General features: G+C 41.6%; 1 protein-coding gene across 5 annotated transcripts; it reads left to right on the top strand.

Annotated features, from left to right (window-relative positions):
* Positions 1 to 7,411: 7,411 nt before the first annotated feature.
* On the top strand, positions 7,412 to 22,738 carry ELAC1 (elaC ribonuclease Z 1). 5 transcript variants are annotated; one of them, XM_032259503.1, is made up of 5 exons: positions 7,413 to 7,545; positions 9,838 to 9,945; positions 13,579 to 13,745; positions 19,469 to 19,936; positions 22,035 to 22,738. In XM_032259503.1, exons 3-5 carry the CDS (start codon positions 13,589 to 13,591, stop codon positions 22,499 to 22,501), a joined length of 1,092 nt encoding a protein of 363 aa, XP_032115394.1. In that variant the 5' UTR covers positions 7,413 to 7,545; positions 9,838 to 9,945; positions 13,579 to 13,588; the 3' UTR covers positions 22,502 to 22,738. The 5 variants fall into 5 exon arrangements, with proteins under 5 accessions (XP_032115395.1, XP_032115394.1, XP_032115392.1 ...); XM_032259504.1 differs by lacking the exon at positions 9,838 to 9,945 and having other exon boundaries at positions 7,412 to 7,545; positions 13,563 to 13,745; XM_032259501.1 differs by lacking the exon at positions 9,838 to 9,945 and having other exon boundaries at positions 13,581 to 13,745.
* The last annotated feature ends 268 nt before the right edge of the window (positions 22,739 to 23,006 follow it).

Raw genomic sequence — 23,006 nt, forward strand, 5'->3', positions numbered from 1 at the left:
CTTAATACTATATCAGTAGACTGAAATATTGAAAAGGAAACTACAGGTGGGGCACAGTGGCTCATGCCTGAAATCCCAGCACTTTGGGAGGCCAAAGCAGGAGGATCACTTGAGGTCAGGAATTCAAGACCACCCTGGCCAATGTGGTAAAACTTCATGTCTATTAAAAAAATTCAAAAATTAGCCAGGCGTGGTGGCAGCCACCTGAAATCTCAGCTACTTGGGAGGCTGAGGCAGGAGAATTGCTTGAACCCAGGATGCGAAGGTTACAGTGAGTCGAAATTACACCACTGCACTCCAACCTGGGCGACAGAGTGAGATTCTGACTCAAAAAATAAATAAATAGGCCAGACACAGTGGCTCACACCTGCAATCCCAGCACTTTAGGGGGCCAAAGCAGGCAGATCACCTGAGGTCAGGAGTTTGAGATCAACTTGGCCAACATGGTGAAACCCCATCTCTACTAAAAATACAAAAACTAGCTGGGTGTGGTGGCAGGCACCACTGGGAGGTTGAGGCAGGAGCATCGCTTGAACCTGGGAGGCAGAGGTTGCAGTGAGCCGAGATCATGCCATTGCACTCCAGCCTGGGTGGCAACAGCAAAACTCCGTCTCAAAATAATAATAATAAAATAATAAAGAAATAAATAAATAAAAGCAAATTATAGCCATTATAACAGATCACCTGTCCCACTTTTACTTAGAAAATAGTCATTACAGATTTGGAAGGATAGTGTTGAAATATGCTGTCAAGGAGGGTATGTGAATAGTTAATTTGAGTGAAATCCAAGTGCCACCATCACACACACATACAGTGTAGGATGAATTGAGGAGGAGGCAGGCTTAGATGAAGAAAACAAAAGTTCTGTGTGGGTCAGTTAAGTTTGATGTGTGTATTAGACACGTTTTGGGTGACACTCAGCATCCAACCCTATTATTTTTGTGCTGCCCTCCTCTATGGAAGCCAAAGCTGGTGTGGGAAGGATCCTTCTGCTCCTTACCTCATGGCACCCAAGAACAGAGGCAAGTATTTACCAGCGTTGTGTCCATGGCAATGCCCTAGGAAGGCTCTGAGGCAAGACCTCAACTGTGGTTCCTGCTTCCTCCATTAGCTCATGTTTTCTGTGAATTCTGTGGATTGCCCAGTTTCCTTTCAGTCTGCTTAAATTAGCCAAAATTAACTTCTGTTCTAGTAACCAATAATTCTAACTGACATCGAATGAAGATTTCAGCTATCTATAAGGTTGTACATATTAGATCATTCAACCAGACTTTAAGCAAAATGAGGACAGGAGTTGTGCCTTTTGTTTATTTTATATAGTTTCAAAATCTCTTTCTCACCTAGTCCAGAGCTCTTTTTCTTTTTGAATATTTATTTATTTATTTATTTATTTTAAGACTAGTCAAGTACAGCAGTGAGAAGCGGGTGAAGAGTAGAACAAGGAGCTAAATCTGTAACTGACTGTGAACAATCTATTGAGATAAATCACTACCTTCGGACCAGCACAGGGCTCTTTCTCTACTCTATAGGTTTAGGCAGTGCTTGATTTCACATAATCAAATGATCAACAATTTGTGAATGTAATTTGAAAGATAAATATAGTGATGATGCTGCCATGTTAGCATTTTGTTGGCTCTAAAACTTGCCTACTACTTTTTACTAATTTGTAACCAGAGGCATTATTTTCCCCTTAATTCCAAGTTAGTTACCCTATAGACAAGGCAGTAGGTACGTTCATTTACTGATTCCAGAAGACCACTATTATATTACATGTAGATTATCTCTAAGCAGAAAGCAAGACAGAAGAGAGAAAGCAGCTATCTATAAGTAGAAAGCAGCTTTCTCTTATCTGTATACACTGTACTATTACACACGCTAAGTTATCATTTTGAAATGACTTAAATTTGAATAACACGTTACAAAGCATTTCAACAAGCATCATCTAGTCCTTATAGTAAAAGTTTAAGGCAAAAAGAGCAACTATTATCCTCATTCTACCAACAGAAAAACAGAGGCTCAGAAAAGATAAATGACCATCTGATCCAGGTCACTCAAATACAAAGGTACAAATATCAAGATTTAAACTGTGTTTTGACTCAAAAGTTCATGTTGTTAATCAATGAAAAAAGACAAATGAAAAATTGGGGAAAAGATTTGCAACTTATTTTATAAAGAGTTATTGTTGGTCAGGTGTGGTGGCTCACGCCTTTAGTCCCAGCACTTTGGGAGGGCGAGGTTGGGGGATTGCTTGAGCTCAGGAGTTAGAGACCAACCTGGGTAACATGGAGAAACCCTGTCTCTACAAAAAACACAAAAATTAGCTGTGTGTGGTGGCACATACATGTGGCCCCAGCCACTTGGGAGACTGAGGTGGGAGGATCGCTTGAGTCCAGGGGGATCGAGGCTGCAGTGACCCATGATCACACCACTGCATTCCAGCCTGGATAACAGAGTGAGATCCTGTTACAAAAAAAGTTATTATCCCCAATATATAGAAAGCACCAGAAAAAGAGAAGATAAAGGCCACTGATACAATAGAAAACTGACCAAAATTTCACAGAAAAAAATGGGCCCAGGCACAGTGGCTCACACCTGCAATCCTTGCACTTTGGGAGGCCGAAGCAGGCGGATTACTTGAGGTCAGGAGTTCAAGATCAGCCTGGCCACACGGTAAAACCCCCTCTCTACTAAAAATGCAAAAATTAGCTGGTCTGGTGGTGTGCACCTGTAATCCCAGCTACTTGGGAGGTTGAGGCGGGAGAATCATTTGAACCTGGGAGGCAGAGGCTGCAATGAGCCAATATCATGCAACTGCACTCCAGCCTGGGTGATAGAGCAAGACTCCATCTCAAAAAAAAAAAAAAGCAAATGGATCTTAAATCTATGAAAACATACTCAGCATAGCACACTTATCAAAGATAAATGCAATTTTAAACCACATTAAGATATTAGATTGGCAAAAATCCATAAGTTTGACAACATTACTGGTGATAAAGATCCAAGGAAAACGGCACTCATAAATTGCTTAATGGAAGTCAAAATGGGACAACCCTCATGAAGGGAATTTTAGCAATATATAGCAAAATTATATGTGTATTTACCTTTTCAGCCATCTATCCCACTTGGTAGAAATCTCTGCCAAAGATATACTTGCAAAAATAAAAAATCACTTATGAACAAGACATGTGTTACCATACTGTGATAACAAAACAAAACAAACAGCAAAACTGGAAACAAACCAAAGGACTGACTGAATAAAATGACATAAAATCACTCAGTAAATACTAGATAACTGTGAAAAGGAATGAGGAGGAACTTTGTATATTGATACGGGGTTGTGGTAGCCAAGGTTATGTGCTACCTAAACTTCCTTCAGAAAAAAAACTTGCCATTTGGCTACAAGGACTGCACCTTTACTGGGGCATTTTGGGTTTTTTTTTCATGGGAATTTTAATTATCATCCGGGGGCCACTTGCCTTCAGCCTGAAGATATTCCTTTAGTATTTCTTTTTAAAATTTTTCTTTCTTCAGACAAGGTTTCACTTTGTCACCCAAGCTGGAGTACAGTGGTGTGATCACAGCTTACTGCAGCCTCAACTTCCTAGGCTTAAGCAATCCTCCTGCCTCAGCCTTCCAAGTAGCTGAGACTACAGGTGTGCACCACCATGCCTGGGTAGTTATTTTTCATGTACCACTATGCCTGGGTAGTTATTTTTTATTTTTATTTTCTAGTAGAGAAGAGGTCTCCTTACATTGCCCAAGCTGGTCTCAAAATCTGGGTTTAAGCAATCCTTTCATGGTTTAAGCAATCTTTCTATGTCAGCTTCCCAAAGTCCTGGGATTAGAGGCATGAGCCACCACATTCAGCCTAGTATTTCTTATAAAGCAGTTCTGCTAGCAACAAATCCTCTCAGTTTTTATCTGAGAAAGTCTTTATTAATCTTCATTTTTGAAAGGTAGCTTTGCTGGACATAAAATTCTTAGTTGACAGGTTTTTCCTTTGTGCACTTTAAATATGTTATCCCACTGCCTTCTGGCTTCCATTGTTTCTGCTGAGAAGTCATCTTTTGATCATGTAAGGGATGAATCCTTTTTCACTTGCTGCATTCAAGATTTCCTCCTTGTCTTTGCTTTCAGCATTTTTATTATGTGTCTGTGTGATCTCTTTGTGTTTATCCTATTTGAGTTCTCACTCTATTAGTTGACTGGGGAGCTGGTTATTTAAAAGAAGCCTGGCCCCTTCTCCTCGCTGTCTTATCATGTGACATGCCTGCTCCCTCTTCACCTTGCCATGATTGTAAACTTCCTGAGGCCCTCACCAGCAGCACACTTCCTATACAGCCTGTAAAACTGGAGGCCAAAATAAACCTCTTTTCTTTATAAGTTACCCAGTCTTAGATATTTTTTTATAGGAATGAAAATGGACTAATAGGTAGAATTATAGGTGAAACAAGATGGATCAAATGTTGCTAACTTTTGAAGCTGAGTGATGATTGTATATAAAGGTTCACTCCCAACTTCTATATGTTTGAAATTTCCCACAATAGAAAAATTTTAAAATGAACAAACTTCTATTCTCTAAAAGTATAATAACCTCGTAGAAGGGAGTAGAAAGCTTTGATGGATGGGTAGAAATAAGCCCTAGCCAGGTCTATGGAGAATACAGCTCTGGGAGACCCCTAGCTCAGGAGCCTTCAAGTCCTAGGCTGCAAACCAGTACAGGTCTGTGGCCTGTTAGGAGCTGGGCCACACAGCAGAAGGTGAGAGGCAGGCCAACATGCATTACCACCTGAGCTCTGTCTCCAGTCAGATCAGCCCAGGTATCAGATTGTCATAGCAGCGTGACCCCTATTGTGAATTGCACATGTGAGGGATCTAGGTTACATGCTCCTTATGAGAATCTAACTAATGCCTGATTATCTGAGATGCAACAGTTTCATCCCAAAACTGTATCCCCAAATGCTTCCCCCAAGGAAATATTGTCTTCCATGAAACTGGTCCCTGGTACCAAAAAGGTTGGGACCTGCTGTCCTAGCTGATTGTGATCAAGACCAAGCTGTAGAATGCTATGTGTCTTCTTAAGGAACTTTTAGCTAGGCAAGTGTCAAGATAGGTAAGTTCAAGGTCCAGTGTTCAATGCTTTACTAATTTGGACCCCACTTAACCAAGTCCATTTTATTTTTTTTCATTTCCACGTTAATTAACATGTCATCCATCCTACAAGATCCAGCTCAAGTCCTATCTCTTTCTCACTGATCTCTTAGCTAGTGATCCCTCTTTTTCCATACCCCTTTTAGTGGATTGTTTCCTGACAACTTTTGCCAACCTGAGTGTAGTCTCCTTAAAACCAGGGCCTGGCAGGGCACAGTGACTCCTGCCTGTAATCCCAGCACTTTGGAACACTGAGGTGGGTGGACTGCTTGAACTCAGGAGTTTGAGACCAGCCTGGGCAACATAGTGAAACCCCATCTCAAAAAAAAAAAAAAAAAAAAAAAAAAAAAAAAAAAAAAAAAAAAATTAGCTGCATGTGGTGGCTTGCCTGTAGTGCCAGCTACTTGGAAAGTTGTAGTCCTGCAGTCCCAGCTACTAATACTTGGGAGGCCGAGGTGGGAGGATTGGTTGAGCCCAAGAGGCAGAGGTTGCAGTGAGCTGAGATGGCACCACTGCGCTCCAACCTGGGTGATAGAGTGCGACCTTGTCTCAAAAAAAAAAAAAAAAGTAAAAATAAAAACAGGGACCATGACATATTTTAAAAATTCTCTCAGCACCAAAAATACTATCCACAAAGTCAGAGCTCCATTAATATTTGAATAAATACAGGTTGAAAGAGCCCAATAAATAGATCAATTAATGATTTTTAAACAAAGAAAAGTGGTCTCTCTGTCCTGGTAGTTAAAAAAAAAAAAAAAAAAAAAACCACTCTGATTCCTATTTTGAAGCTGCTGGACTTTTTTTTAATTTTTTTATTTTTTAGACAGAGTCTCGCTGTGTCGCCCAGGCTGAAATGCAGTGGTGAGATCTTGGCTCACTGTAACCTCCAGCTCCCAGGTTAAAGCGATTCTCGTGCCTCAGCCTCCCAAGTAGCTGGGACTACAGGCGTGAACCACCATGCCCAGCTAATTTTTTTTTCCTTTTTTTTTTTTTTTTTCTTTTGTATTTTTAGTGGAGATGAGGTTTCGCCATGTTGGCCAGGTTGGTCTCGAACTCCTGAGCTCTGGCAATCTGCCCACCTTGGCCTCCCAAAGTGCTGGGACTACAGGCATGAGCCATCATGCCTGGACAGCTGCTGGATATTTTGACCACCTCTAGTACGCTGAGCACAAAATCAGTGCATCTGGCAGTACACAGGAGCTTGAAATACTTTTTTTAAAAGTTGTTATTCAAACTGAAGGAGTTTTTCCCTGAGGTCTGTAATTACCACTAGCCCGTTCTGTACACAGCCGGCCTGGGCTTGTCAATACCACGTCCACTACCTAAGAGAATGTGTCTGAAAGGTTTGAAGCGAGTATGGCACAATCAGCTTCAGATGTTAGGCAAATATTCCAGTCTAGAAGTAGGAAAATGGAATACAGACCCGGCTTTATGAAGGTACATGGTCAGGCAAAGGTTCTTAGTGGATGAAAGGTAGTAAAGATTCATCCTAACCAAAGACCAAAAATGACACAAACATATGTGTGACATGGTAAAAGCCCCATAAAACTGCATACCTCAACCATACCTCGGCTTTCTATTGAAACTGCTCTCTGTAACACAAACGTGGCAGGCAAGCAGTCCAAACCCATGCCATCTTGGCTCCTGCGACTTGTAATAATTAAGGACTGTAATTTCCACCCTACCCAGACAATGTGTAAACAAATCCTAATCTTGACTTTTGTGAACCACTTAAGTAACAATCAGAATGTCCAAAGTCCCCTGGCCCTTAGAATGTCCGGAGCCCCTCACCCTCATCTTCGCCCAGGAGGTGATTTACAGAATCCACTAGCCCTCAGAACGTCCGAAGCCCCTCACTCCTGAGGTGGTTTTACCAGTATAAAAGGTCTTGACGCCCTCCTTTCGGGGCCACAGGTTGGAGAGAAGCGAGTCCTCCGTGGCCTACGGCAATAAAGACCCTGCAATCTGGCATACTTTTGTCTTGGTGTTGGCTTTGTATGCTCGGGTCAGTACATCAATGTATGAGCAAAACAGGAGGAACATTCTTGTGTGGAAAACACTATACGGAAACAAAAGAAGAGTAACCTTTTCCCTCTCGGTTTAGCCCGCTCTGGTCCTCAGGGCGACCGCCACCACCAGACACACAGCGACACAGGAAGGAGGGAAGCGCCCACAAGGCACTGCCCTCGAGGTCCTGGGGAGCCCGGAAGCCGGCCCAGAGCCAGGGCCCAGGCGGGCGCCACCGAGCGCGGACCTCCCGCGCATCCTAGAGCGGCCGCGCGGGATCCGGCTGGCGGCGCACTTCCGCCCGGGCGTATTGTATCCCCGCGGACGGCTGGGCCTGGGTGCTGGCCTGTGCCTCCCTCGCCTCCTGGCGCGGGCCTCGGGGAGAGGGTGAGTGGGGCAGGGCATGCCAGAGCGGGGCGGGCGTGCTTCCTTGGGACTTGCTGGCTCGGCGAGGCTCGGCCCGGCGCGGGGGACCTAAGCCCGGGGAGCGCCCAGCAGCGAGGACGCGCCTCGTTCACCGCCTCGGGTCGGAGCCTCGGCCTCCCGGCGTCGCCGCCCACCCCGCCTTTTTCGAGGCTAACTCGGTCTCTTGGGGGAGCCTGGGCTCGCTAAAAGTTGGAAATCTGGCCTCTGGCCCTGCTTGTACCTTGGCATCTCACTTTCTGCTTCCCGGCCCCGGTTCTTTCAGCTCTAAGATGGAGGACGGTGGTATCTGCCCTATGCACACCACAGGGTGATTGCAGGGTTGATACTGCCTGGCTGAAAACGAAGGAGCGCCGGTTCTCCACCCGGCAGCCAGTAGAATCGCTTGGGAAGCCTCCAAATGCTGAAGCCCGGTCACCACCGGGTAATTGTGATCTGCGGCCCCAGAGTGAAATGACAGTACTGTGATCACGACTGAAATATGCACTTCACCGAACGTGGATCACATTCTTGAGAAAGCAAGCAGCCGGGATTTTTTTTGTGTTTTTTTTTTTGTTTGGTTGGTTGGTTTTGGTCCAAGAAGACAGGGACCTAATCTGGTTTGCTTGCATTTAATTCCTAGTGCCTAGAATGGTGCATGTCCCAAAACATGCACCATTGATTACATAATTTCTAATTACTTCCCAACCTATTGGGAGGGTTTTCATTATATTTGTTTTTAAATTATTATGGAAACCTTCAAATCATGTATGAAAATAGTATACTGAACTCCGAATTCGTGATCAATCCTGTTTCATCTGTTACCCTCTTCCCCACTGTAGTATTTTAAAGCAAATCTGAAATGTACCATTCCATCTGTTATCTTGTTCATGTTTATGAAACACAATCACACTTAAAACATAAAGCCATTATTAGTATAATTAGCACTTCATTTTACCCTCTACTATCCAGTCAGCATTTACATTTTCCTAGTTGTTTCTCTCCCCTTCTCCAGTTTGTCCAAATCGGTATCCAAACTACACACATTACATTTGGTTGATGTCTCTTAGCTCTCTCTTTATCTTTTTCCTTCCTTTATTTTGTTCCCTGTATTTTACTTGAAGAACAAGTCATTTGTATGGTTCGCGTTTTCTACATCAGAATTTGCTTTTTTCATCTCTGTGGTATCCTTTAATAAGCAGGTATTTAGACCTGTAGCCTTGTTGAGGTCAGGTTCTGTTTTTTCGCAAGAGAACTTCATGGGAGATTACTCTGTTTTTCACATTGTATCACACCAGGAGTCAGATAGCATCTTGTCTCTCTTTGTGGACCTAGTAGCACCATAGGATAACCAAACAATTGACCAGGGAATGCCAGCAAATACAAGCAAAAGAAATGAGAGAATATCACCTTTTGGCAACCCCTAATGAAATAATGGACCCTGGCAATGATCACTAGTGGCTGTTAATATCAGAAAGAGAGACAGCTAGACAGTACATGCTGCCTAATGGGGTACTTCTATCAGACAGCACACGTTTGTCTTACCAAGTATTCTTGGAGTAATGGGATGGGGTGTACAGCTGAAACAAGATTGTCCATGAGTTGATGATTGTTGAAGCTCAGTGATGGGTGTGTGGCATTGCATCATGCTAGTCTCTGCTTCTGTATGTGTCTGAAGTTTTCAGAATAAAACTTCTTTTAAAAAGATGGATTAGTTGACTAGAGAGTTTAGGTCAGCCTGATCCATCCATTGCAGTTCTGTTAGTCTTTCACTAAGTGGTTCTCAAATCTGACTCCATGTGAGGATCACAGGAGAAGGCTTTTAAAAAAATACTAAAACATGTTTCACTTGCAGAATTTCCTATCTAAATGTTCTGAGATGGAGCCCAGGCATTGATATGGGTTTTGTTTTGTTTGGGACTACAAGTGTATGCCACCATGCCCGGCTAATTTTTTAATTTTTTATAGAGACAGGACCTTGCTATGTTTCGCAGGCTGATCTTGAACTCCTGGCCTCAAGCCATCCTGCTGCCTCAGCCTCCCAAAGTGCTGAGTTTACAAGCATGAGCCACCAAACCTGACCTTCACTGATACCTTTCAAAAGCTCTCCCTGTGATACTAATTGCCCCCAGGGTTATATACTACTTGTCTAGATACATTGTTTCTTAGGGATGACAAAGTGATTATATTCTATTTTTCCTTCTGCAGTTAATTAGCCTTTACAAATGTTAGCTTTCTGCATTCTGTTTATTCTTACTAATCTTGGAAATCAATAAGGAAGCTTCTGCAAATAAAGCTCCTTTATTATCAGAGGAAGACTTGATCTTGGAGGTGAAAATGTAGAGTAACACATGGAAGGGATACTAGCAATAACCTCAAGGCTATGCGTAAGACAGAGATGCACCACCTTATATCTGAGGGTTGGGGGCAGGAAATATGGGGAGGAGCTGTTTCCCAAAATGGAAGGAAAGACTAATATGTAGTTAGAGAAGCATGTTTGACACATTTCCAAAAAAAGCATCAGCATTAAGTAAAAATAAATAAAAAAAAAATAAAGTGCCACTCTTTGGAACATAAAACAATCCACATATTTAAAAGAAAAGTTAACAATTTCCCATGCAGCCCCCACCCCATTACTTTAATCACCTCTGAGATAACCCATATTAACAGGTTGGTGTGTATCTTCTCCCACATCAGACTTTCTCTGTCTTACATAAATGTAGGAGTTTGGGGCATTGTTATAAAAATGAGATCATACCATAGCCATCTGTAACTTTTCTCCTTGTCATCCCTCCAGGACAGTAGTTGCAGACTTGACTTTCTATTAGCTGAAGAATATATAGTTGATAGAATAAATAATAGTCAAATGTACCCATTTTCCTATTGACATATTTAGATTGTGTCCATATTTTAGCCACCTTAAGGGCACCGCAGTATACATCATTGTACATAGATCTTTATTATTTGGGTAGATTCCCAAAAATGGTAATTGCTGGGTGAAAGCATATAATTATCATCAGCATCATTATTACTGGTAATATATATTGCCAAATTATTCTCCCAAAGCATAATCGCAACAGGACCCATTTACCCTCATCCTGGTTAGCACCGGCTAGATTTGCTTCATTGATATTTGCCTGCTAGCTGATGTGTGGTAAACAGTCTCTTTTTTTTGTTTGTTGTGAGAGTGGATCTTGATCTGTCACCCAGGCTGGAGTGCAGCAGTGAGATCACGGCTCACTGCAGCCTTAACCTCCCTGGCTCAAATGATCCCCTGCCTCAGCCTCCTGAATAGCTGGGACTACAAGCATGTGCCTCCATGTCCAGCTGATTTTTGTTTTTTAATTTTTTTCTAGGGACAGGGTCTCACTATGTTGCCTAGGCTGGTCTCAAACTCCTGGACTCAAGTGATCCTCCTGCCCCAGCCTCCCAGAATGCTGGGATTACAGGCATGAGCTACTGCATCCAGCCTCTTTTTTCTGTATTTTGCATTCCACTAACTATCAGGAGACTGAACACTTACCTTTTATTTATTTATTTTAATTTTTAAAATAGATACATGATAGTTGTTTGAACCCTTTTCATGCTTATAGGCCATTTGGATTTCTTCTGTGATTCCTATATATACATGTATATATATCCTTTGCCTGTTTTTCTATTGCATCAGTATTTTTGTATTTTGAATGCATTTGCATAAACTTTTTTAGGAGCATTAACTCTCTGTCATAAGGGGGTCCAAACTCTTTCTTTCAGTTTTTTTTTCCTTGTCCTTTGACTTTATGAGTCTTGATATATAAAATATTTTATTTAGTGGAAATGTCTGATTTTTAAATTTCCGGGTTTTATGTCTTGCCAATAAGGGCTTCCCCATCTCTACCCTTAAAGGTATAAATATTCTAATTTTTGGAACATGTTATTGGATTTTTTGCATTTAAATTTCTGACTTATGTGGAGTGTATTTTTATATACAGTACAAAATGAGCATCTTGCTTCGCTTTTTTCTGCTAGCACAACCTATTATGTCAGTGCCATTCATTAAAGAAACCACACTTTTTACACCTGTGTGTAAAGTGTGGTTTATCAATACTATATTGATTCCCATAGGTAGGTAGTTTATTGCTGGACTTTCCCTTCCCTTTTACCTCTACTTTTGTGCCAATATTATTCTGATTGATTGAGACAGAGTCTCACTCTATCACCCAGGCTGGAGTGCAATGGCGCAATCTTGGCTCACTACAACCACTGCCTCCCAGGTTCAAGCGATTCTCCTGCCTCAACCTCTTGAGTAGCTGGGACTGCAGGTATGAGCTACCACACCCAGCTAATTTTTGTATTTTTAGTAGAGACAGGGTTTCACCTTCTTGGCCAGGCTCGTCTCGAACTCCTGACCTCGGTTGATCCACCTGCCTTGGCCTCCCATAGTGCTGGGATTATAGGCATGAGCCACTGTGCCTGGCCTATTCTGTTTTAATTACGTCAGATTGCTCTAGTAAATGTTGATACCTAGAAAGACAAGTCACTACTCACTGCTTTTTGTAATTTTCTTGCCCCTTCCAAGGCATTTATTTTTTCTTCCATATTATTTTTGTATTGTTTCTGTTCCAAAATAAATCCCACTGGAAATATGATCGAATTTGCACCAAATATATCTATATTAACTTAGGAAAGATGAACATTTCTGTGATACCAAGTCATCTTACCAAAGACATAATGTGTATCTCTTATTTTTGTGAATCTTTTGGGTGCTGTTCCTTTGCTGCTAACTTTATTTCTGGTAATTTTGTTTTTGCTCTTTGAATGAGTTTTTTCCCCCCATTTCTATTTATATGTTATTACTGAGAAGAGCTATTGAAATTTCCGTATATTTTATATCCAGCTGTTGAATTCTTTTATAGTAGTTTTTCTTAAGCTTGTTTTTTTCTCTGCCATCAATGTGAACAATCTACAATCAGTCATGTATAAGTTTCAGTTTATTCTAATTTATTCTGTTTGATACACATTTTCCATCTCAGAAGTATATCAGAGATGTCAGATGTGCCTAGAAATCGTGAAAGGAATAGTGCCAGCAGTTGGAATAAATCTGCACATTCAACAGGTTATTGCTGATCACTTAAAATAAGAGTCCCAAGTCCTCGTGAATCATGGACCATGTCATATAGAGAGTGAGACATTTGTCAGCATTATTGTGAAGTGTCAGCATGACTGTAGAACATCATAGAGCATTACTGTTTTGATTGTTCAGAAAAAGGGCTGATCATTATGGGCATCAGAGATACCATTTGGTGGTCTAAATACCATCTCTTGCCCAGTATCTCAACTAGAGTTGTTTAGTGTTTATTAGAAGGAATTTTTTAAAATTAATGAGTGGAAAGTATAGAGAGTTCCCATATGCTGTCTTATCCCTCACCACTCAGTTTTCCCTTTATGAACATCTTGCATTAATATGGTACATGTTCAGAAGCTTAAGGGCTCAAAAAAGAAAAGAAAAATGTGCTATACCTGTTACAGTTGATGAGCCAATATTGATACATTTTCAACTAAAGTTTACATTAGGGCTCATTCACTCTAGTGTTCATTCTGTATACAACTGACAAATGTATAATGACATGTTTGTCTTATGGTATCATACAGAATCATTTCAGTGCCCTAAACATCCTCTGTGCTCCGCCTGTTCATTCTTCCCTCCCTCCCGCTGTATCACTAGCAAGCACTATTCTTTTTACCATCTCCATAGTTTTGCCTTTTTGAGAACATCATATATTTAGAATTCAACTATAGTTTTTAATTGCCTGGGTTTGGTTATTTTTGTTTGTTTGGGTGTGTGAACAATTTACAAGATTTGTTAACTTGTAGTTTTAGCCAAGTTATTAAAATCTCACTGTGGATATGTGTGGAATACTATAAGAGAACGAGAATTCAGACTGTTCTAAATAACCAAAAAATAATAATGGTAAATATTACAGGAATGTGTTTTTGGTGCAGTGATACTAAATAATCCCCAGATGATCATTCTGTTGCAGGGTGGAAGATGTCTATGGATGTGACGTTTCTGGGGACGGGTGCAGCATACCCATCTCCAACCCGGGGTGCCTCTGCTGTGGTCCTTCGGTGTGAGGGCGAGTGCTGGCTCTTTGACTGTGGGGAGGGAACACAGACACAGCTTATGAAAAGCCAACTTAAAGCAGGTTAGTGTGCCTTCAGCTATCTCATCAAGATTTTTTTGTTGTTTGCTTCATTTTCTTGGCTCTTCTTGGACATTTTGTTCAGAAACAGCCCTGATGGTTGCATCCCACTTCAATGCTAGACCCTGGTGAGACTTGGAAGACCCGCAGGCATCTGGCCACATCCACTGAACTTCAGTTACTTATTTACTTGCTTTTCATTCATCCTGTAGATGTTGAAAGCAAGGATTCATGTAGGCTTGGGGTTTGGGGAATGTAGTGGAATACACCAGGCATATTAGATGGACACTCCCTTAGCAAGGAAGCAGTGTACATACTTCTACCATTTTCTTTTTTTCTTTTTTTTTTTTTTTTTTTTTTTTTTGGAGACGGAGTTTCACTCTTGTTACCCAGGCTGGAGTGCAATGGCGCGATCTCGGCTCATCGCAACCTCCGCCTCCTGGGTTCAGGCAATTCTCCTGCCTCAGCCTCCTGAGTAGCTGGGATTACAGGCATGCACCACCATGCCCAGCTAATTTTTTGTATTTTTAGTAGAGACAGGGTTTCACCATGTTGACCAGGATGGTCTCGATCTCTTGACCTCGTGATCCACCCGCCTCGGCCTCCCAAAGTGCTGGGATTACAGGCTTGAGCTACCGCGCCCGGCCATTTCTACCATTTTCATGAGTGGATGCGAAGGGTTGGAAATGTTTAGAGGAGGGTGATGCTGAGATGCTCTTTCCCTCTTGGGTTATCAGGGTAAACTTCTCAGAGAAGTTGACCTGTGAGTTGTCAAAGGAGGAGGAAGAATATCCAGCGCTGAGGAGAAGTGCATTTCAACCAAAGGGAATGGAGTGAGCAGAGGCCAGCACCTGGGAGATAGAGCACTAATGGTGAAAAGATTCAGCTCAGAGTCAGGCAGATCTGGGCTCTAGTCCCGGCTGTGTCTTGGGCTTGGGACCTTAGCAGATCAGCAAACTTCAGCTTTACTTTCCCCATCTTGAAAATGGGGATTAAAAAGTCTACGTAGAAAGGGTGTTATGGGAATTATATGTAATCATTTATTCTCTGGCAGAACCCTTACAGTGGTAGGACAGCCTGCCCTGAGCTCCTCAAGTTCTCTGCATTGTGCGTTTCTGCCCCATGGTAGCTTGCTTCATAGCCAGCGTGGGTGAAGGAGACTCTAGAGTAAGTCTGCTAGCAAGATGGAGTCTTACGTCCCATAACATAATCACATTGCATTCCTCTGCCATATTCTACTGGTTAGAAGCAAGTCACAAGTACATGAACACCAGGAAGTCAGAGCCACAGGGACTACCTAAAGTATCCACCACACACCACAAGTATATTTTACAGTTCCTTTTTATATGATTTTTTTTTTTTTTTTTTGTGAGACTGAGCCTTGGTCTGTCACCCAGGCTGCAGTGCAGTGGCATGATCTCGGCTCACTGAAACCTCTGCCTCCTGGGTTCAAGTGATTCTTGTGCCTCAGCCTCCTGAGTAGCTGAGATTACAGGCATGCACCACCACACCTGGCTAATTTTTTTTTTTTTTAGACACTGTTGCTCTGTCACCAGGCTGGAGTGCAGTGGCACGATCTCAGCTCACTGCAACCTCTGCCTCCCGAGTTCAAGTGATTTGCCTGCCTTAGCCGGGACTATAGGCATGTGCCACCACGCGCAGCTAATTTTTGTATTTTTAGTAGAGACAGGTTTTCCCCATGTTGGCCAGGATGGTCTCAATCTCTTGACCTCGTGATCCACCCACCTCAGCTTCCCAAAGTGCTGGGATTACAGGTGTGAGCCACTGTCCCCGGCTTAATTTTTTTGTATTTTTAGTAGAGATGGGGTTTCACCATGTTGCTCAGGCTGTTCTTGAACTCCTCAGCTCAGGCAATCCACCTGCCTCGCCTTCCCAAAGTGCTAGGATTCAGGTGTGAGCCACTGCGCCCAGTCTATATAGGTTTTAAATAAACAGTTGGAGTTGGGCGCAGTGGCTCATGCCTGTAATCCCAGCACTTTGAGAGGTCAAAGCAGGATGATCACTTGAGGCCAGGAGTTTGAGGCTAACCTGGGTAACATAAAGGGACTCTGTCTCTACAAGAAATAAAAAAGTTGGGGTGGTTTTGTGCACCTGTGGTCCCAGCCAGAGGCTGAAGCATGAGGATCCTTGGAGCCCAGGAGGTCGAAGCTGCAGTGAGCCATGATCGGCCACTGCACTCGAGCCTGGTGACAGAGCAAGACCCTGTTTCAACAAATAAATAAACATAAACACACACATTCTTATGTACAGTTGGTAAATCTAATCTTGGCCAAAAAATACCCCCAAAAGCCTAAGGGAACCTTTAGTTTACTACATTTCCATAGGCTTAGAAAAAAATTTCTGGCCTCAGAGAGGAAGGTGAGAGAGTAATCCCAGAGCATTACCTATGACTCTCTAGTACTCAAATGCCCCCAGTCTCAAACTGGAATGCAGCACCCTCAATATATAGTAATTTCTCTCCATAACCTATTATGGACCTATCATTATTTGGTTCATTGAAACCCTTTCAGCTTGTACTACCTCCAGGGATAATAAGTTTTGAGTTTCATAGGAGTTTCTTTCTATTTAGCTAAACATACTTCTTATTAGCTTCCAGGGTCCTAATATGCACATCTCTGATTGATTAAGAAGTGTAGGTTTGCCATCTCCATTTCTTTTAGAGTTTTAAAGAACAAGCGTAATCCTTCTTTTTTCCCCTTAAAAATGGGCTGGACATGGTGGCTTATATCTGTAATCTTAGTGCTTTGGGAGGCTGAGGTGGGAGGATCACTTGAACCCAGGAGTTCAAGAGTACAATGAACTATGATTGTGCCACTGCACTCCAGCCTGGGCAACAGAGTGAGACCTGTCTCTAAAAAAAAAAAAAACAAAATTTTTAATGATTGTGAAATTTTTTTGATATAAATTTAAATATAATTGCAGTTTTGTTACATGGATATATTACATAGTGGTGAAGTCTGGGATTTAGTGTATCCATCTCCCAAATAATGTACATTGCTCCCATCAGGTAATTAATCATCCTTCACCCCCCCAGCCACCCTTCCACGCTTCCAAGTCTTCCATATATATTATTCTACACCATATATTCGTGTACACATGAAATGATTATTAAAAGTATTATAAGAGCATGATTTTTAAAATTATGTAAAAAGCATAAATGCTTATTGTAAAAATCCAAACAAAACACAAAAGTGTAAATAAGAAAAGTCCAAGCCCCCCGTCCTTCATAGGTGAAATATATATATATATATATATATATGTGGTGATAGTATGGGAGTGTGTGTCTGTGTGTGTGTGTTCTGCATACATAGAATTATACTGCTTTTGGCATAACCTGCTTTTTTTTTCAACTGAGCAATGTATACAAAGAATATATTGCAGCTTTTCCACATCCAGTAAATATACCTATGCCTTCATTTTTAGAGAATGCTCAGTATTCCACTCCTCTGTAGATGACATATTCTCCCACAACTTTCTTGTTTCCAAGGGAAAGGGAACTCAGGCATTTTTCTGTCTTCATTTCAGAGCTTCCTCATACTTTTGATGATTGTGGTTGCCATTCCTTCTCCCTTCAAAATCAAGTTTTTTGGAAAATGAAGTGTTTGTCTCCTTGAAACTGTTGATAACTGTAAGAAGAAGTTTTTCAATTAATTTGCCTCACTTCAGGTTCACAAGTTGTTTTGTATTCAGTTTGGCTTTGTTTTAGAGTAGATAGGGAAAGGGCCCAGAAAGTCTGATGTTGGCAGTTTTTTTTTTTTTTTTTTTTTTTTTGAGACAGAGTTTTGCTTTTGTTGCCCAGGCTGGAGTGCAATGGCATGATCTTGGCACACTGCAACCTCTACCTCCTGGGTTCAAGCAAGTGATTCTCCTGCATCAGCCTCCCAAGTAGCTGAGATTACAGGCATGTGCTACCACGCCCAGCTAATTTTGAATTTTTAGTAGAGACAGGGTTTTTCCCTGTTGGTGAGGCTGGTCTCGAACTCCCGAACTTAGGTCATCCCCCCCACCCCTGCCTCAGCCTCCCAAAGTGTTGGGATTATAGGTGTGAGCCACCACATCTGGCCCTACTGCTATATAGTTCTTTTGTCTGCAGGGTCCTCAGGTCATGCATGGAGGTGGCTTGGTAAGCTGGACAGGGAGATGGGGGAAATGAGGGATTCAGGCAGTCAAAAAACAGGAAAAAGGAGCATATTGAGGAAACTTCTAGAGTGCCTCCTGGGGATTCGCAAGGTCTACAGTCAGCCTGTGCCCAGTCTGTTGTTCTCTGTTGCTGGGGCCTGGGCTTGAATGTCATAATTCTGGGAAGACTTGCTTGGAGAACACTTGATATTATGGGACAAATTGCATTGTAGTAAACTCTTCCTGTTCTTTTATGGTGTCAATAAACTGTTTTTGTACTTTTATAGCATCAAGTGTTTAAAATAGGTGGGCTTTGAGCAAAGGACCAAAAGCCTCTTTTGTACTAGAAATGTGTTAGTTGTGATTGCTACTTTCAAAATGCCATGTGGCACATCTCAGAAAATGCTGATGTGGCATCCTGCCACATTGCAGCAATAAATTCAGTTTACCATTGGCTAAATCAAGTTATAACCTAAGCCAATATGCACTGAAAAAGCTGTTATGTTAGTTCAGACTGAAAGGAAGAATGGACCCAAGTACCCTTACATAATAGCATAGGGGATCAGCTCTTCTCATTCTGGCATCTATTGCCCACCTTCCTTCTCAGTTCCTTACCTTGTTCCTCTCCTACCTCCCTTTTGCCTCCTCTCTTTCTTCTCCCTTCCTCGCCCTTCTTCCATTTCTCCATCTTCTTCAACCTCACCCAGAAAAGCAGGCTGTGACCTGATTGGTTAATCCCTGTCCAGTCTAGGGAGTCCTTAAAAGGCAATTTTGGGTTCAGGCACTGGTCCAGTCAGTTGGAGCCAGTGGAACATTTTGTTTTCCTGTAATACATGTTTGCTTTTCTCAGAGGGAGCAGTAGGAGGCAATGTAATTGCTAGATGGTTTTTATACTTGAGGCCTATTTATTTAATATTTAAGTGAATTATTTTGGTACTCTTGTATATTTTACTTTTTTAAAAAATGTGACAGAAAATGTAAGAAAATACTCTGAAAGCTGTAAAACTATGTAATATGAAGATGTTTTATGAAAAAAGTTGTATCTTATTGAAACCATCTGGTGGGGCCAGGCATAGTGGCTAGAGCCTGTAATCCTAGCATTTTGGGAGGCCGAGGTGGGAAAATTGCTTAAGGCCAGGAGTTTGAGACCAGCCTGGGCAACATAGCAAGACCCCATCTCTACAAAATTAAAAAAAAAAAAAAAAAAGCCAGGCATGGTGGTAGGTACTTGTAGTCCTAGCTACTTGGAAGGCTGAGGCAGTAGGATCACTTGAGCCTAGGAAGTCAGGGCTGCAGTAAGCTATGACCACAACACTGCACTACAGCCTGGATGACAGAGTGAGACCTGTCTCTTTAAAAAAACTACTAAAAACAAACCAATAAAAACTGGTGAAATAAAGCCTGTCTTTCTTGCTTTTGGAATAATGTAGCAAAATGTAAATGAATAAGTTTATGATGGTAAGTAGAACTTTTAAAATCAATTTACTATTTTTAATGTAAATTGTTAGGCTTGTTTCAAATAACTTTGTATGGGTTTTTACTTAATGAAAAATTTCCAAATATATATTCTCTGTCTCAATCAAAAGGAAGAATTACCAAGATCTTCATCACACATCTTCATGGAGACCATTTCTTTGGCCTTCCTGGACTCCTCTGCACAATCAGCCTGCAGAGTGGCTCCATCATGTCCAAACAGCCTATTGAAATCTATGGCCCTCTAGGGCTTCGGGACTTTATCTGGCGAACCATGGAACTCTCTCACACGGAGCTGGTCTTCCATTATGTGGTTCATGAACTGGTTCCCACAGCGGATCAATGTCCTGCAGAAGAACTAAAAGAATTTACACATGTGAATAGAGCAGGCAGTCCTCCCAAAGAGGAACAAGGAAGAACTATCCTACTAGACTCAGAAGAAAACTCATACCTTCTGTTTGATGATGAACAGTTTGTTGTAAAAGCATTTCGCCTCTTTCACAGAATTCCCTCATTTGGGTTTTCAGTTTTGGAAAAGAAACGCCCCGGTAAACTCAATGCACAGAAACTAAAAGACCTCGGTAAGCTTTTTTTACCCCCTTCTCATCAATAGGGTTCCTGTTAACTGAAGCTGTAAGAAGTGTCATTGTAAGACCAGGTGTTGTGGCTCATGCCTATAATCCTAGCACTTTGGGAGGCTGAGGTGGGTGGATCACTTGAGTTCAGGAGTTCAAGACTAGCCTAGGAAACATGGTGAAGCCCCATCTCTACTAAAAATACAAAAAGTAACTGAGTATGGTGGCATGCACCTGTAGTCCCAACTTCCTGGTAAGCTGAGGCAGGAGAATCACTTGAACCCAGGAGGTCAAGGCTGCAGTGAGCCAAGATGGCGTTACTATACTCCAGCTTGGGTGACAGAGCAAGACTCTGTCTCAAAAAAAAAAAAAAGTACCATAGTAAACTTCCATTCCTCTATCCCAGGCCTAAAACTGACATTTTCTCCACTTAGTCCCTTTGCCCGAAGTTTGCTTGTTAAGGAAAATCCATGGGAACAAAAAAATGCTACTTAGAGCAAAAGCCAAGTAAACATCTGAATCCTCTCCTGAGCTCCCTGGATCCACATTCTTAGTCTGTCTTCACCTTACACTATCTTGGTTGGCAAGGTGGTTTGGATGGTAGTGGTGGTGGTTTTAGGTTCAGGCTTTATTTTTTCATGTCTTCCCTTTGATATGTGTTTTTGATGTCATCTTTGGTCTGAGAATTTTTGCCATCATTCTTAACCTTGCAACTACAACCATGTGCTTTTAGAGTTTCCTTCTGTATCTACTTTGCCTACAAATTTAAGCTTGATTAAATTAATTTTGTATTCAAAATGCTGTGCCTCAGCCAGTTTTATATACCAGGGTTCATCACAGTTGAAAGCAATCATATAGAGGTGGGCTTGGGGCCCATCTAAGGCTTCACACCTTCTCCATGCTAAGCCAGGATGCATGAGGGGATCTTCAGCATCTCTTATGAGGTAGAGTCCAGGTACAAGGTACATTATATCTCCAGTGTCACTGCCTTCACAGACATGGTGTGGCCGTGACTGTAAAAAGTATGGTGGCATTATGTGTGTGTTTGTTTTTTTATTTATGCACTATCTTCCTCAACTAAAATAAAATGCTAGATAATGAGGAAAAGTGACTTAGGCCAAGGGTATTTTTATTACCTGAAAGCCTGTGGAACTACTATTATATTTGGAAACTTTAAACATGATCTGTGTTAGAATCTGTGGTCACATTATACTAGTTTGTAAGTATTGTCCATAGTGATGATCAGATCTTATTTTAAATTAATATGAAATTTAGGCCCACTTTGATAAATGTGGAACTACCCCTGTCTGCCAAGAAGATTAATAATGTACAATTGCCTGAAAAAATGCTCCTTGATCTTGTAATACAAACAATCCTCTTTAACAATTTTTTATTAAGTCACTTCCTAGGTACTTGGTTTGACTAGGTGTTGATTAAACCTTTTTTTGGAGTCAGTCTCACGGTTGTCCAGGCTGGAGTACAGTGATAGGATCTCAGCTCACTCACTGCCACTTCTGCCTCCTGGGTTAAAGCAATTCTCATGCCTCGGCCTCCCATGTAGCTGGGACTACAGATGTGCACCACTGTGCCCAGCTAATTTTTTGTGTTTTTAGTAGATGCAAGGTCTTGCCGTGTTGGCCTGGCTGGTCTGAAACTCCTGAGCTCAAGTGATCTCTCTGCCTTGGCTTCGCAAAGTGCTGGGATTACAGGCCTGAGCCACTGCACCCAGCCTGTTTATATCATTATTTAAATGTACTCTTAATTTTACCCAAAGGTGAGCTTATTAAATAAAGCACTCTCAAAAACTGTTGTTTCCATGCACTGCAGAGAATCAAGAATGTTATACTGACCACAATAGTGATACGTAGGAGACTAAAACTTGTCTGACATGTATGCATGGGAATTATTTTAAGTACTAAGGCATTGCTAATATCAATCAACACTGAAATTTTTAAAATGTATAAGTAATTCCAGTTTTCCACAAGTAGCAAAACATACAATTATGGATGCCTTTTCCATTAGCTATTTGCAATGCTGTTAAAATAGACTTGAAAAGTCATAAATTCCATTCCTATGATGTAATGTTATCTGCCTTCATCATTAGGTGTTCCACCAGGTCCTGCCTATGGGAAGCTGAAAAATGGAATTTCTGTTGTTCTGGAAAATGGGGTTACAATTTCTCCCCAAGATGTCTTAAAAAAGCCTATTGTTGGAAGAAAAATCTGCATATTGGGGGACTGCTCTGGGGTTGTGGGTGATGAAGGAGTAAAGCTGTGCTTTGAAGCAGACCTGTTGATCCATGAAGCGACCCTGGATGATGCCCAGATGGACAAAGCAAAGGAGCATGGCCACAGCACACCACAGATGGCAGCAACATTTGCAAAGTTGTGCCGTGCAAAGAGGCTGGTTCTGACTCACTTCAGTCAGAGGTACAAACCAGTTGCCTTGGCCAGAGAAGGAGAAACAGATGGCATTGCAGAACTAAAAAAGCAAGCTGAATCAGTGTTAGATCTCCAAGAAGTGACTCTAGCAGAAGATTTTATGGTGATAAGCATTCCAATCAAGAAATGAAACCAGTGTTCCTGAGTGCATACTGACATGTCTGTGATGTGTTACTGAACCTATATTCCAGTTTTTTATTTCTTGTTTTAGTCTGAAATCATTTGGGCCCTAATAATCCTAAAAAGAATGGAGTTGCATTGATGAATTGACTCAGTATATTTAAAGGAAGTAAGCTTTTTGATAATAAATCTTTTTAAGAGGAAAAAACCCCAACATCCTTATTAAAGTCCAAATTTGACAAAATGATAGACTAGTCAGGTATACTTCTCCTTTTGTGCTACTACCACGGATATCAGCCAGTGTTCCATGCAGTCCTGGGCTTAGCTGCTTCCCAGCTTTATTGCTGCTATTGGCAAAGTGCACAGGACTCAGCCCTCATGGCTAAAAATGGTATTTTGGCAGTTTGTGTTGAATCTGTTTGTGTTATTAACAGAATAGGGAGAAATGTCATGAGATGTTGGACATGCAGGATTGACGATAGCATGAGCATAGCTTTGCTGTAATACTGAATACA

Source organism: Sapajus apella, unplaced genomic scaffold (assembly GCF_009761245.1).
Source record: "Sapajus apella isolate SASKATOON/1434 unplaced genomic scaffold, GSC_monkey_1.0 scaffold109, whole genome shotgun sequence".
In the NCBI taxonomy this organism is placed as follows: Eukaryota; Metazoa; Chordata; class Mammalia; order Primates; family Cebidae; genus Sapajus; species Sapajus apella.

Excerpts from the sequence above, each read along its gene's own strand:
- ELAC1 (XM_032259504.1), top strand. The coding sequence starts at position 13,589 with ATGTCTATGGATGTGACGTTTCTGGGGACGGGTGCAGCATACCCATCT. Across the intron at positions 13,746-19,468 it reads GAAAAGCCAACTTAAAGCAG|GAAGAATTACCAAGATCTTC; the intron begins GTTAGTGTGCCT and ends CTCAATCAAAAG. Across the intron at positions 19,937-22,034 it reads ACAGAAACTAAAAGACCTCG|GTGTTCCACCAGGTCCTGCC; the intron begins GTAAGCTTTTTT and ends CTTCATCATTAG.